Source organism: Nannobrachium achirus (genome assembly GCF_963921795.1).
Source record: "Nannobrachium achirus genome assembly, chromosome: 15".
Classification (NCBI taxonomy): domain Eukaryota; kingdom Metazoa; phylum Chordata; class Actinopteri; order Myctophiformes; family Myctophidae; genus Nannobrachium; species Nannobrachium achirus.
This window is the reverse complement of record NC_137822.1, coordinates 5939106-5953244: the sequence shown is the minus strand read 5'-3', so window position 1 is coordinate 5953244 and position 14139 is coordinate 5939106. Positions and strand designations below refer to the sequence as shown.

The 14139-nt window shown below is 41.7% G+C and overlaps 2 protein-coding genes across 2 annotated transcripts in view; both read left to right on the top strand.

Annotated features, from left to right (window-relative positions):
* The first annotated feature begins 3291 nt into the window (after window positions 1-3291).
* Window positions 3292-8599, top strand: cdk2ap1 (cyclin dependent kinase 2 associated protein 1). The gene is made up of 4 exons (XM_080743772.1): window positions 3292-3413; window positions 4539-4642; window positions 6237-6363; window positions 8467-8599. Exons 1-4 carry the CDS (start codon window positions 3347-3349, stop codon window positions 8532-8534), a joined length of 366 nt encoding a protein of 121 aa, XP_080599898.1. The 5' UTR covers window positions 3292-3346; the 3' UTR covers window positions 8535-8599.
* A 3040-nt stretch (window positions 8600-11639) lies between these two features.
* mphosph9 (M-phase phosphoprotein 9) overlaps window positions 11640-14139 on the top strand; it is a 45171-nt gene continuing 42671 nt past the window's right edge. Inside the window, exon 1 of the mRNA XM_080743162.1 lies at window positions 11640-11726. The gene's annotated coding sequence lies outside the window, so the exon portion shown is untranslated. The remainder of the gene's footprint in view (window positions 11727-14139) is intronic.

Below are 14139 nucleotides of genomic sequence, written 5' to 3'. Positions count from 1 at the left end.
GGCAGCCATATTTGTTGTCGCCCGTTTGTACCATCCCTTCTCTAGGTAATTTCGCCTACCAGGCAGGGTGAAGGAGTCCGTATCTCTGGAATTACTGAACGCACAGGAACAAGGGACCCCTTAAAAGATAGATCTCAGCGAGGTGGAGGCAGACGCGGGGGTCTGAAGGTACGAAAAACGTCCGAAAGACGCGGACGCGACCGCGGTTTGCTATAGGGCTAATGACCACTAGTTGGGCATCTTACACAGTATGGCTTTAAAGATGTCCAAAATAATACATTTAGTACAACAGAAAACATTCAATATTTCATTGTGAACAGTTGTGGGCCAAAAAGAAAGGTTTTAAGACTTTTCATCCATTTCGGACGAAATAAGTTAAATGTTTTTATCTTGTCTGACTAAAGTGATTAAAGTGGAAAAACCAGGAGTTGTTAATTAACTTATTGAGGAAAATAGTATATCTTGTGGATGAATGGGAATGTTTTAAACACATGGAAGAGGGGATTCATATGTTTGATGATTTTATTTGAACTTCTTGTCTTGAATGCAATTTATAACTGGTTCTAGTCTAAGCTTAACACCAGAAATGACCACCACCCAACTGTTTTATATACATTTTATATTGCTACTATAAGTGTTGATGATGTTTTATAGTATTGAATGTCTTTAAATGTCTCGATGAATTGAATACACAGGACCACAATGGACCACAAATGGAAACTAGTGTTATCCTTATAGCGCCATTGTATAATTGTGCCACTGTAGGCTATACTATTGGCAAACTGCTAATACAGTATTCAATCATCAATGTGTGTGTGGTGGGGGTGTGGGCACAGAGAGACCACTAATGATATACTCAGTTAGATTCATGCAAGGCCTGCTTTGTCAGTTGCTGTCTTTTAGCTGATTGTCACTTTATTTCCTAAGCCACAGCCTCCTCAGGAAATCTATATGCTGCCAGACCAGTTTAACACACATTTCCACACTGATCTGGATGAAAAATTTGCTAAACTGTCCCACAGGTTCTACCACCATGCTACCATAAGAAGCACACTAGTTTTTATTGATTGCTTGATCGATTGATGGTGATTTCATTAGAGGTTCATGTGTACAAAGGTACAGGACCACAGTTCTGGTACAAGGTCAACTAAAAAGATAAACACCACAAGAAAGCCTTTGGCTTGTTTAAATTGGGGTCCCTTTTACAACTCATGCAACACTTTACTTTTTTTTTGAAGATCAAGTCCAGTTCCATGCCAGGCATTACCAGGGGGTCTCCAATCCATTTCTCTCATCAAACAATAGGCCTATAGCAGGCAGGCACAGGCACAGGCATGCATGATGCAGTCTACATTTTTTTGATGATTAGTGGTCAGTCAGTGGTGTACAGTAACTAAGTATATTTACTTATGTAGGCCTACTGTACTTGAGTCGAATTTTGAGGTATTTGTACCTTACTTGAGAATTTACAATTTCCAGTATTTTTACTTCTACTCCACTATAGCCTACTCTACTACATCTCAGAGGCAAAACTTGTGAAAATGGGACTTTCTATATGAGTAGGCTATTTTTACTTTTGTAGCCTACTTTAAGTATAGGCTACTTTGATACCAAAACCTTTGTAGGCCTACTTTTACTAAAGTAAATGTTAATTTTGGACTTTTACTTCTACATTGCAGCATCAATATCCCACTTTTAAAAAGTTGTTTTCGTTATTTTTCCACCACTGATTTTTGTGATGACTGGTGATGATGCATGGGGCCCCCTTCATGCAAGCGACCCCCCACACTGCATGAGCGAGCGGAGCAACGGATCGTCGTGACGCTTAGAGCTATGATTGGACCTTGTGGACCTATCACTGTGTGTCCACCAATGGTCAACTTAAGAAGAGGTTTTAGGATATGAATGAACCCCCCAGGCCAGACCACTGAGACCAGAGACCACCCCACTACTACTACTACTACTACTACTAGACTCTGATCACAACTCAACTGAATGGGAGTCAAAACGGCTCGGATCCCTCGCCTCCTCGACACGTGACTCAAGAATAACAGAGAATCTTAGTTTCATTTAACTTTTAATGCAAAAATATATAGCCTATATAACGTAATAGTCATGTCAACACCGACAACACGGGACGCGACGGACGCCTCCTCCCCACAGACAAAGCCAGGTATTTATCTATCAAGATCTTCTGCATGGCTTCGTTTATAATCCGTCGTATGACGGTGTCGCTCGCCGAAAATAGCCGATCTACAAGCGTCTTGCGCTTGTGAATGTGAGCTTGTAGATCGGCTATTTTCGGTATAACCCCCCCCCCCCCCCCCCCCCTCCCCCAAGAAAAAAAAAGTCCAGACTTCATTGACAAACACTGGCTACCTAAACTTCAAGGCGTGGACGTGGAGTGAATGTAGCCTAATCAGTGGTTTCAAACTTTTTCATGTTGAGGACCCCCAAATTGACACTTATAAGCCAAATGGACCCCCATTTGAAATAGATGTGCCAGGAACCCTCATATAAGAGAATTTCTACAGCTCTAGTAGTGATTTTCAACCATTTTTATGACCCCCATGCAGTTTGACATGCATTATAGGCTACGCGGACCCCCATTTAATGGCATTATCTCTGGGACCCCAATTTACATTGTAAAATCAATGTTGTAAATAAGGTTCCATTTGGTTCCAAACTGTCATTTAGCTGGGGACCCCCTGCTGGAACTCCCTCAAGGACCCCTGGGGGTCCCCGGACCACTGGCTGAAGACCACCGGCCTAAATAAATGTAAACATAAAACTTAAAAACACATATAGCCACTTTGCACGAGCCTAACAAAAAGAAAGAAAAAAATAACTTTTATAAAATGTGTTTCAGAAAATGTCTGAAGTAGGAATAAAGTGTGAAGAAAAGTATCTGTGATGCTGTCTATATGATAGATAGCATCATGATGATTCAATCATATAGAATTACTATTGTCTGATATTTTGTTTTGTTTTTCTCCTCTGGGAATAAAAAAAAAATGCTTTAAGGTGCAAAAAAATTAACTTGAAAAAATATACATTTTCTTTAAGATGTGTGTTTAAAGTGAATGAACACGTGTTTTTTCCTTTTTTTTTTTTGGATGGCGGTGGATGGATTGTTGCGTTCATTGTGTTAAAAATCCCCCAACCCATCAAGAATGATGATGTGTGTAATGATGTGTAGTTGCAGTGTTTAAAAAGCATTGTGGGTGTCAATATAAAGTGACGGCGCCATATTTGCCGGCGCCGCCGCTGTTGTAAACAAAAAGTGAAGAGACATAGACGACGCTTCAGTGAATTTCGGGTCATTTTTTTATTTCTTTAATTTACAATGTCTCTGGGAACCTCTTACAAACCCAACGTCCACCAGCCCGTGCCGGGAACTTCGGGGAACCCGGGTAAGACCGAAACAGCGGCGAAAACCCGTCGATCCGCCCGCTAGATCGAGTGTTTTAATTCGGGGTCTCGGCGCGATACCTGGAGAAAGACCGTGGCGTGTAGTTTTTTTTTGTCGTCCAGTTATATATATACTAGGGTCAGATCCTGGGGATGCTAGGCTAATTCATATCCGCCATTATTACTAATGTAAAGAGTTCCCCATCCGATGCTACCGCCTCGCTGCTACAACGGCCACGGCCGGCGGCGTGGAGATAAATACGGATAAAATACGCGTTTTTTATCGCCGTCCTGTGTCCGGATTAAAGCCGGGGGGGCGCCGCTACGTTGTGACAGAAAAAAATGTATCACTTTGGCTTCTTGAATCAGCCCTTGTTCCGTTTCCTCCATGATACTCCCTCAGAGCAGAGCCGCTGCTGCTGATTGATCTGCCAGTGGATGTCTTTTCTTTTTTCCCCCCAACACGACTCTTCGAGGACACCTCGCGTTAGACGACGTGTACTGCAAGTGGGGGGAAAGCAGTGATTCTTTTCTTGCCTTCAACCTTTTGTCACTCTTTTTTTTTTTTTTTTTTTATATATAATACAGCAGTCATTTTAAACACTTTATGCATATAGGTTGGCTATTGAAAAATAGCAGCTGTACAAGATCACAGCGTGTCACTTTGTGCCACGCTGCAAGGTTGTACATTGTACATTTTTTGAAAAATACCTAAATTGTTTGGAATTTTTTAAATATTTATTTTCATCACAAATCCTCTCTTCTGGGGGTCCCCCGGCACAAAACACTTTCAGATGGGGGTCCACTGTCAAATATAAATCAATTTGGGTGTCCTTGGCACAAAAAAGTTTGAGAACTACAGTTGTAGATACTCCCCAATTCAAAAGTTCATTCATGCTGAGTGATTATACTGTAGGGGAGTCAGAGGGGAGTTAATGATTCAGAATCCCAACAAAGCCGGACACTGGTGTCTAAAAACCCCAACAGGAAAGAGGCACAAAAATGCTGAAATTAGGTCACTTTGGCCTCACAATGTATACATTTTTATCAGCATTATATCTGCTTTGTTTCTCTACCTTTTTTTCAATTTATATTGTATCACTCAACTGCATCCATTTTTCTTTTAGCAGTTGGAACCATCCAGTCTCCGTCAGCAGCCAACTTAGCCACATTACAGTCCTACAGACCCCTCCTGAATGACTTCGGATCGCCCTCTCTAGGATTCTCACAGGTATTCAATGAATGATTCTAATATCTATTCTACAGCACATGTTTACGTTAACATACTTTATACCTTAACAAAAACAAAGATAACAAATGCACCCACAACATTTGGCCCTTGCACGGGTGCCGCCATCATTGTAGAAATCAACGTTCATTGGTAGAAATGGTACCATCTCGAATGCTATTGGCTGCCAACTAGGGCTGTCACAATTATTACATAATCGTCTAATCGTGATTATTTGACATAATCGTGATTATTTTTCATAATCGTCATAATCGTTTCCGTGTCAAAAATAGTGGAAATAGCAGATCTACAAGCTCACAACGCGTCGCGATGCGACGCGTTGTGAGCTTGTAGATCGTCTATTTCCACTATCAAAGTAATTTTTTTAAGTAGTAAGTTGTCAAATATGTCAGTAAATTCTTTGTATATTTAGGTTATGTGTCATATCTACCATGTACAACTTCAAAGCCTAAAAGCCAAACAGAAATGTAATTATCAACGACAAAAACACAATTAAATCGTTAATCGCCAATTATTTGTGTGACAATTAATCGTCATGTAAAATGTCATATCGTGACAGCCCTACTGCCAACGGTCACATGCAACCGCAGGGATACTTGGGAGAATGTGGTGTTGAGCATGCCGAAAATAAAGCACACAAAGAAGAATCATCACAAGACCATGATCACAAGCCCCTCCTACAGCATACCCTGCTTTAACATCAATTATAACATAAATTGGACCATATTTTCACAAAACGCATATCATGGTGATTCAAACAAGGCTTTAAACTAGCGACAGGAACCATAAAGTATTTATGACAATGTTTATTAAGGTAAGACAATCAAATGTAAAAGTTCGGGGGAAATGAATGGAATCCTATGGAGAACATGTTGCTTCTGGTACCAGAACAGCACAACTAGCGGCCTATCATAGGGACTTTCAGTTCCGTGTTTGCTTCATTTTAAATCTGGACAACTAACAATCGGATAGATATATGCTTTATTTGTCCATACATAGACAGATCACACAATTCCTTGACAACACAAAGTCATAGTTCGAGTTTGTTCAGAAGTCCTGTTACTTCTGAACAAGGACAGGTACTGGGACAAATTATCTCGAAGCCCCAGCCTGTGCTGATGGTAAAAGGCTGTATTGACTGTAAAGCGTTTGCGTTCTATCCCTAGCATAGCTTTCCCTTCTTAAGTACCCGGGGCGATTATTCCTACCGTAGGAGACGGTGTCACATAAATTAGAAGGCGCGGACTGTGATTGGCTGGAGCGGAGGTCTGGAGCGCTCGGCTGTAGTCACTTGGACCGCGCGGGTGTGAATATTAACCTGCCTAAACCCAACCCTAACCTCAGTAAAGCTATGCCTAACTCTAACCTTAACCTCAGTAAAACTATGCCTAACTCTAACCCTAACCTCAGTAAAACTATGCCTAAACCTAACCCTAACCTCAGTAACCCTGACGCTGGCGAGTAGCCGACGCGGGTGAACGGAAAAGAAGCGCTCCTTCCTTCACCGTCTCCTACGTTTGGAATAATAGCGCACCCGGGTCTCATACGTTGAGGTGTTCTTATCTCCTCATTCCAGGGCTCTAGTGGTAACCAAGTGCCCCAGAGCAAGTATGCAGAGCTGCTGGCCATCATCGAGGAGCTGGGGAAGGAAATCAGGCCGACGTACGCTGGGAGCAAGAGTGCAATGGAGAGACTTAAGCGAGGTAAACCAGCTGTTCTCAAACTTGTTTGGCTCCCACGTGGGAGACTACTGCTCTGGCAAGACCTGACTAGCGAGACCAGGGGCGTCACACCAAATTCTGGGCCCTGGGTACAAGGATTGATCACTGCGGGCCCCCCATGAATGTTAACTATTGAAAAATAGCAGATATACAAGCTCACAGCGCGGCACCGAGTGCCGCGCTGCGAGCTTGTAGATCTGCTATTTTTGAAAAATCGTGAACATGTGTGCCAAGAAACCTATGTTTTCATGTCCGTGATGCTCAAACCTTTTCACGTGAAGGACCCCCCATCTCAAAATATTTAGTTCCAGGGACCCCCCCCCCCCAGAAGCAAAATTTGAGTTACAAATGTTCACTTAAAAAATACATATATTCAAAGATTTGCACACATTTTCACGACTTTTTCAAAAATAGCAGATCTACAAGCTCGCAGCGCGGCACTCGGTGCCGCGCTGTGAGCTTGTATATCTGCTATTTTCCAATAGCTAAAGTTACTAGGGCCCCTCCACCTTGGGCCCTGGTAACTCAGTCCCACTTTCCTACCCCTTGTGACGCCCCTGAGCGAGACCACCTCCAACTAGGGCATTCACCAAATATTCCAATATCAAAGTCACTATTCGATGTTGTTCACCAAAGTCCAATATTCGCTTCTTTTTTTTCCCTTCTCTTTAAAAATATATAGTTTATAAAGCTTGGCTAGATAGGAAGTCATAATAATGAGTTGTCAATGCCCCTGGTGGATGAATTTGTTAATGCTCTATACCAGGGGTTCTCAAACCTTTTTTAGGTCGTGACCCCCAAAATAAACATATTTGAACTTGGGACCCCCACCCTGACAAGCACTTGGAATTGTAGGTATTACATTTAGTGTGACTGTTCTGCAGATACATATTGTGAAAATAGCAGATCTACATGCTCACAATGTTGTGAGCATGTAGATCGGCTATTTTCACAATGTTCGCCTCTTGCTTACTTAATATTTAACAGTTTGGCCAGTCCTGTCGAATATTCGACTATTCGAATACTTAGAGGTTGAATAATTTGAATACTAAAAATCACTATTTGTGAATGCCCTAAAGCGAGGTACTGTAAACCAGCTGTTCTCAAACTTTTTTGGCTCCCACGTGGGAGACTATACTGCTCTGAGTAGCGAGACCACCTCCAACCACTGCAGATGTGCTAGTTATATTGTATTAACATACTACCACACAGATATAACCGTTTTATTCACACAAAACAAAGTTCTGGATGCAGCTTTAAAATCAATTTACTTTCACCACTTGAGTCAGTAGGATACAGCAGCCATGGCAAATCAAATGCATGTGGGGAGCATCAACTGGCTAACCCTAACCCTTGGCAACGGCTAAATTGGGGAGAACAGGGGGTAAAAAGCAAAAGATAAAATAAATATAAAAATCCCATATTAAAGGAGTAGTTCACCCCCAAAATGTTTTTTTTTCCCCTATTGATTACTCATGCCATGGAGAGTAGAGTTCAATAATATTTTTTGGTTTTTGTCACATTCCTAATTCAAAAATTCGAGTAAATTTACCCCCATTGATTCCGGATGGGGACCCGTTTCGAAACGGGTCCCCATCCGGAACGAATGGGGGTAAATGTATTGTTATCACATTTTTGTCTTAGGAATGTGACAAAAAAAGAAATAAAAAGAAAAAAAGAAAAACCACAAAGCACCAACCATGACAATTTAAGAGCATTTGAATTAAAGAATGTAAGAAAATGTAATTACCTATTTAAACTGTACTTACTTACTAAAATGTACTTACCGAATTACTTAATGTAATTTATCATTCAAATGTTGAGGCATAATGTAACTAACGTATGCAATTTATTAAATGTATGTGAAACATTTGTGGAATAAAATTTATATATAAAAAAAAAGGAATGCGACAAAAAACTAAAAATATTATTGAACTCTAGTCTCCATGACGTGACTAATCAATAGAAAAATAAATCATTTTGGGGGTGAACTACTCCTTTAAGTCACATAACTTTCATCCACCTTCAGGGTTCAGATTTTAACGAGTAACAACTCATCTATTATTTGAACTCTTTTCTCCACAGGTATAATCCATGCTAGGGGCTTGGTGCGCGAGTGCTTGGCTGAGACTGAGCGGAATGCAAGGTCCTAGCTGTGAAGAAGACATTGTCCTCTCCGCAAGAAGAACAAGATGTGTGTGTCTCTCATTTTGAAGAAAAAAATAAAACTCTTGCATGGTATTTCCTTTGAGAAGAGGAACAAAGAATGAATTTTCTTTCTTTTTTTGAAAATAATCATTATGGTGACATGACTTGTGAGTTATTTTCCTTTATAATTATTGTTTTTCTTTTTTTTTTGGGGGGGGGGGGGGGGGGGGCTTTAATGTCTAGATTATTGGAATACAAATGGTAGGAAACAATATGTATTTTTCTTTGTTTATGCCCCACTTTGAGGTCATAGTTTTGACTTTATATTTAAAAACAGTGACTTATGCATGCTAATGGGCTCATGATAGCCTACTCTGGGTAATTGTTGACACTGCATGGCCTGTACAGAGCTAGACTAGGAGAGGAGACAAGACTTTTTGATACATTTGGTCTGTTTTCCAGACCCTTAAATGGGTGAGTAGAGCTTGATTTGTACTCCGTTGTTCGGCAGTTTCTGCGTGCGACGGAGTACGAGTCAAGCATGAGCGAAGGACAGAAATGTGCCAAACTAATTGGTTCGTTCAATGTTGAGGTTGTTTTTTTGGTATAAAAAGGAAAATGCTGTTACTTGCATCTTTGTATGTATTTATTACTCTACTCCAGTGTAATAAATTGTATTTTCAGTTTAGTTGTCATTGTGTAATTAATGTGAACTCCATTGTTCACTGCCCAGTTTGTGTACACATGTAAAACATCATCTTCGCTCATTGTCAGTATGTTTTCCCCTCCGTCCGTCCGTCCGTCCGTCCGTCCGTGCGTGCGTCCGTCCGTCCGTCCGTGCGTCCTCGCAGTTTGTGAGCAGCTAATCTCAGTCACCGTTGGCCCGATCGCTGCCAAACTGAGCACACACACTCCCTGGATGCCAATCTAAAACCTCTGCCCCACATTTTTCAAATCAGCCTCATGGTGGCGCTATAACAGGCCGATTTGTGTGGCCTGGTTGTTACCAGCTAATCTCCGGCGCAGTTGGCCCGATCGTTTGTGAGCAGCTAATCTCAGTCACCGTTGGCCCGATCGCTGCCAAACTGAGCACACACACTCCCTGGATGCTAATTCAGAACCTCTGCCCCACATTTTTTAAATCAGCCTCATGGTGGCGCTATAACAGGCCGATTTGTGTGGCCTGGTGGAGACCTGTGCTCGTTCAAGTTATCGTTTAATGTCATGAACTGTAATGTTCTGGGGGTGCACTTTCGGTGTGAAAGCCGGACAGTTATTGTCATGGTGGGCGTATAAAGTGACTGAGTATATTTATTTTAGTGTAATTTACTTTAGTGTAATTTAATATAGGTCATATATCTGCAATAATGTGATTATAACATGTTTGTCTGTATGCCTATGACACACTGGTAGGCCTATATATATTACAAGTCATGACATGTCAGGTCTTTGAAAAGCATGCGGAATCAAGTTCTTTTTCTGTTGATCAACTCTCAAGTTCGGACGTTTTGAGCTAGTGAGTAGTGACCTGCCATACACTGGGGAATGTTTATCACTATTGTTCTCATGTTTGTCCTCCAGATACCTGACAAACCTGTTAGCCTACTTAGGCATAATGTCCAAAATTCCACAACACTTCATGATGTTCTTCATCCCTGAATTATCAATTCAATTTGTTTAGCAAACTTATTTGTTGCATAGGCCTAGGCTTAACTGAATGAATGAATGAATGAAAACATTTAAAATTAAAAAATGTAGAAAAAATAGGGGGAAAAATTAAAAAATTGGAATTTGGTGTCGCTTGCCCAAAAAATAAGTTGCCTACATTCTGATATTTGTGTATCACCGTCGACCTTCGTTCTACTAAGTATAAATGCCATTGAGCTGTGGAGCAGATCTACAAGACGTGGCTGGAGTGAATAGGTGCTTGTAGCCTGGCCGGGCTTTACTTGTAGAGCAGCTCTCTCTTTTTGGCGCGCGACACCGTCGTACGGACGTAGTACAACTCCCCATTTTCGACCAATCAGCGGTGAGCTGTAGACCGTTGCAGCAGCGGGGGGGACGGAAGGGTTGCCATGTTCACTTATTATAAGCGACATTGGGCTTATTCCCAGGCCTATAAAGTTGATTGATTGATTGAAGAATGTATTAGGAGATTGCAGAGGAAAAAAGACATCATCAGTAACATAAGGGAAAAGCATTCAAAAAGAAGAAAAAAGGAAAATAAAATGAAAAGGGGAAATATTTAGGCTACAGTGCTTGTTAAACATTACAAATTGGTAGTTGCGGGTTGCTGTCTTTTGGGCTTGTTTCTCAAGTGTAGTTAGTTATTTGGGCTTGTTTACTAATGTTGTTTAAACCAGTGGATCTCAAACATTTTCATGTCAAGGACAGGTCAGTTGTGAGCTTGTAGAATGTAGATCGTCTACTTTCAAATAGCCTTTAGTAAGGCCGTGTTTGGGGGCTTAAAGAACATTGGGTTAATGTCACTTTTTAGCAACAACAAAGCAGCATGCTTTGGAAAATGCAGGTGCCCACTTGTCCAGGTGCCCACAGGTCCCGACTCCCTACTGCCCAGATGGTTTTGGTGCCCAGATATCCAGGTGCCCAGTTGTCCAGGAGCCCACATGTCTCTAGTGCCCAGTTGTCCAAGAGCCCACATGTTTCTAGTGCCCAGTTGTCCAGGAGCCCACATGTCTCTAGTGCCCAGTTGTCCAGGTGCCCACATGTTTCTAGTGCCCAGTTGTCCAGGTGCCCATTTGTCCCCAGCCCAGTGCCCAGTTGTCCAGGTGCCCACATGTCTCGAGTGCCCAGTTGTCCAGGTGCCCACATGTCTGTAGTGTCCAGATGTTTTTGGTGCCCACATGTTTCTAGCGCCCTGGTGCCCAGCTGTCAGTGTCCAGGTGCCCACATGTCCCCAGCCCAATGCCCACTGCCCAATGCCCAGTCGTCCAAGTGTTCAAGTGTCTGTAGTGCTATTGCCCGGATGATTTTGGTGCCCAGATATCCGTAATGTCCAGTTAGTTTTGGTGCCCACCACTTCTTTTAGGCTTGTTTTCATCACCTGATTGCTTATTTCCGCTCAGACCTGGCAACGCTGTCGCTGCAGTGCAGAAAGCCAAGCAGCAACACCAAGCTAGTAGCCAACTATATAAACTACACACCATATAAACATCACCAAACATGGACGATAGCAGGTAAATACACAACAACACAACCACACACCTCGCCATGGGCACAACCCGGCTGTGTTCCTATGGCGAAACGCTGTCATTGTGTGTGCAATTAATTATCTTCTTTTTTTTTTTTTTTATCAATGTCACTGCATGCACTCCCGCTGCTGGAGCTAGCACGAGCTAACTGAAGCTAACTTATAGATATATGAATTATGTATTAACACAGCTGTGGATGATATAGCTATAAATCCAGTGCCTTTAAAAACAAATATTATTAAATAACAGTTTGTTATAATAACGTCCCGAGCTGAGTTGGCATCCCATTCCCAGACAGTGGGAAAGGAACTGTCCGCATCAGCTCTCTGACTTGAAGAATGTTATCTTAGTAAAACCTTATCATGTTTATACTTATGGTTGTATTGTTGGTATGTTGCTTTATATGGCTGTGTACCCAGCTATGATGTCAGTTATTTAAATATGATCTAGATGTGTGTGTCAGAGACAGCCACACACAGAGACCAGTGTGTGTTAGTGCGAGCAACACGCGTCCTCCTCATCAATGTAGACAGGACTGCAGGGCAGAGAGGCTTGGTACCACCCGCATGCTGCCTGCCTGGATACTAACTTAACTGTCATAGAGATGCACTAGATGCACTAGATACTACCTCTAACCTGTCATAGAGATGTACTATTAGATACTAACTAACTCATCTTAGAGATGTGCTATTAGATACTAACTAACTCATCTTAGAGATGTGCTATTAGATACTAACTAACCTGTCATTGAGATGTACTATTAGATGTACTATTAACTAACCTGTCATAGAGAGATGTAATGCTAGATACCAACTAACCTCATAGAGATGTACTACCTGATACTACCTCCTCTAACTTGTCATAGAAATGTACTAGTTGTAGTTACTAACCAGGGTTGGCCTTGAGATGCACACTAACCAAGATGCAGCAGCAGTTAGTAACACTATTATGTGGTTCCACTAACTAGTGCTTTATCTTGGTTAGTATTAACTGGTACATATTTGATTAGTGTTAGTTAGGAACTAGTACCACTAGCTAAGAACACTAACCAAGATGCAGCACCAGTTAGTAATACTAGCAATTATGTGTTGAAACCGTCATTAGAGCACAAAGAGTTCCCAAAGGGTTCCCAGTCGAATCCGGGCTCCCCCTGAGTTACCAATGTCGAAGAGTCCTTGAGCAAGACTCTGAATCCCTAGTTGCTCCTGGTGAGCAGGTTGGTGCCTTGCATGGTTTCCTCCGCCATCGGTGTATGAATGTGTGTGTGCATGGGTGAATGCAATGCACAATATGTAAAGCGCCTTGGATAAAAGCGCTATAAATGCACCATTTTCCATTTGCTAGTGAATGTTACTAGTGCTGGATCTTGATTAGTGTTATCCGGTACATCTTAGTTAGTGTTAACTGGTGTAACTTGTTAACTGTTACGTCTGTCTTACTTACTTACTTATCTTCTTCGTCCCGGTTTGGGCATAAGGCTGCAATCATACACTGCCACTGACCCCTGTCTGGTGCTTTGGCCTGTGCTTTGGCCCAGGGAAGACCCATATCTCCTTCAGCAAAATCATCACTGTTCTTCGTCAAGTGTTCTTTGGTCTACCTCTCTTTCTTATCCCCCAATCGGGGTCCATCTCAAGGCAACTTTAGGTAACATTTCATTGGGCATCCTCAACACATGCCCGAGCCATCTTAACCTGTGTTAACCTCATTTGCAAGCTGCCTGTCTCCTTGTAAAGTTCCTCATTTGAGATCTTATGTGGCCAAAAGCTGTTGGAGATTTTACGTAAGCAGTTGTGGAAGACTTCAACCGTTCTCATATCCTGCTTTGTTACTCGCCATACAGCAGGATAGCATTAACATTGCTGTTGTAGGTCCTGGTCTTGCTTTTGAGGCTATATTGCTCGGACTTCCAGATGTTGCGAAGTTGGCTGAAAGCACCTCTTGCTTTGTTGAGACTGTTAAGTCTTGGTTAGCGTTAACTTGTACATCTTTGGTTAGTGTACTGATAGTTAGTAACTTGTACTAGTGGTTACTAACACTAACCAGGATGCACTAGTTACTAACTAGTGTATTATATGACCTCTGTAACATTGGGTAAACTGTCAACCATCCATTATTGGCTCATTGGGGTTTCTTTGCAGTGCTTGACTAGATGTTAGGAGAAGAAGATATGATTTGTTTTTGATTGATTGATTGATTGAATACTTTATTATCAGTTTGCAAATAGTTCAGTGGTACGACCATCCAATGGTGCTAAAAGGATTAAAAAAAAGACCATTGTGGTCCTGTGTATTCAATTCACAGAGGTAAGTAAGATACTGATATTGACATTGTTGTCTTCATTATTGACCACTACTTGTGTCATTACCAGGCAGTAGCTAGCTCATTACCTATAGTC

Coding starts and splice junctions, on each gene's coding strand:
- cdk2ap1 (XM_080743772.1), top strand. CDS start 3,347: ATGTCTCTGGGAACCTCTTACAAACCCAACGTCCACCAGCCCGTGCCG. Junction 3,414..4,538: donor GGGAACTTCGGGGAACCCGG/GTAAGACCGAAA, acceptor TTTTTCTTTTAG/CAGTTGGAACCATCCAGTCT. Junction 6,364..8,466: donor AATGGAGAGACTTAAGCGAG/GTAAACCAGCTG, acceptor TTTTCTCCACAG/GTATAATCCATGCTAGGGGC.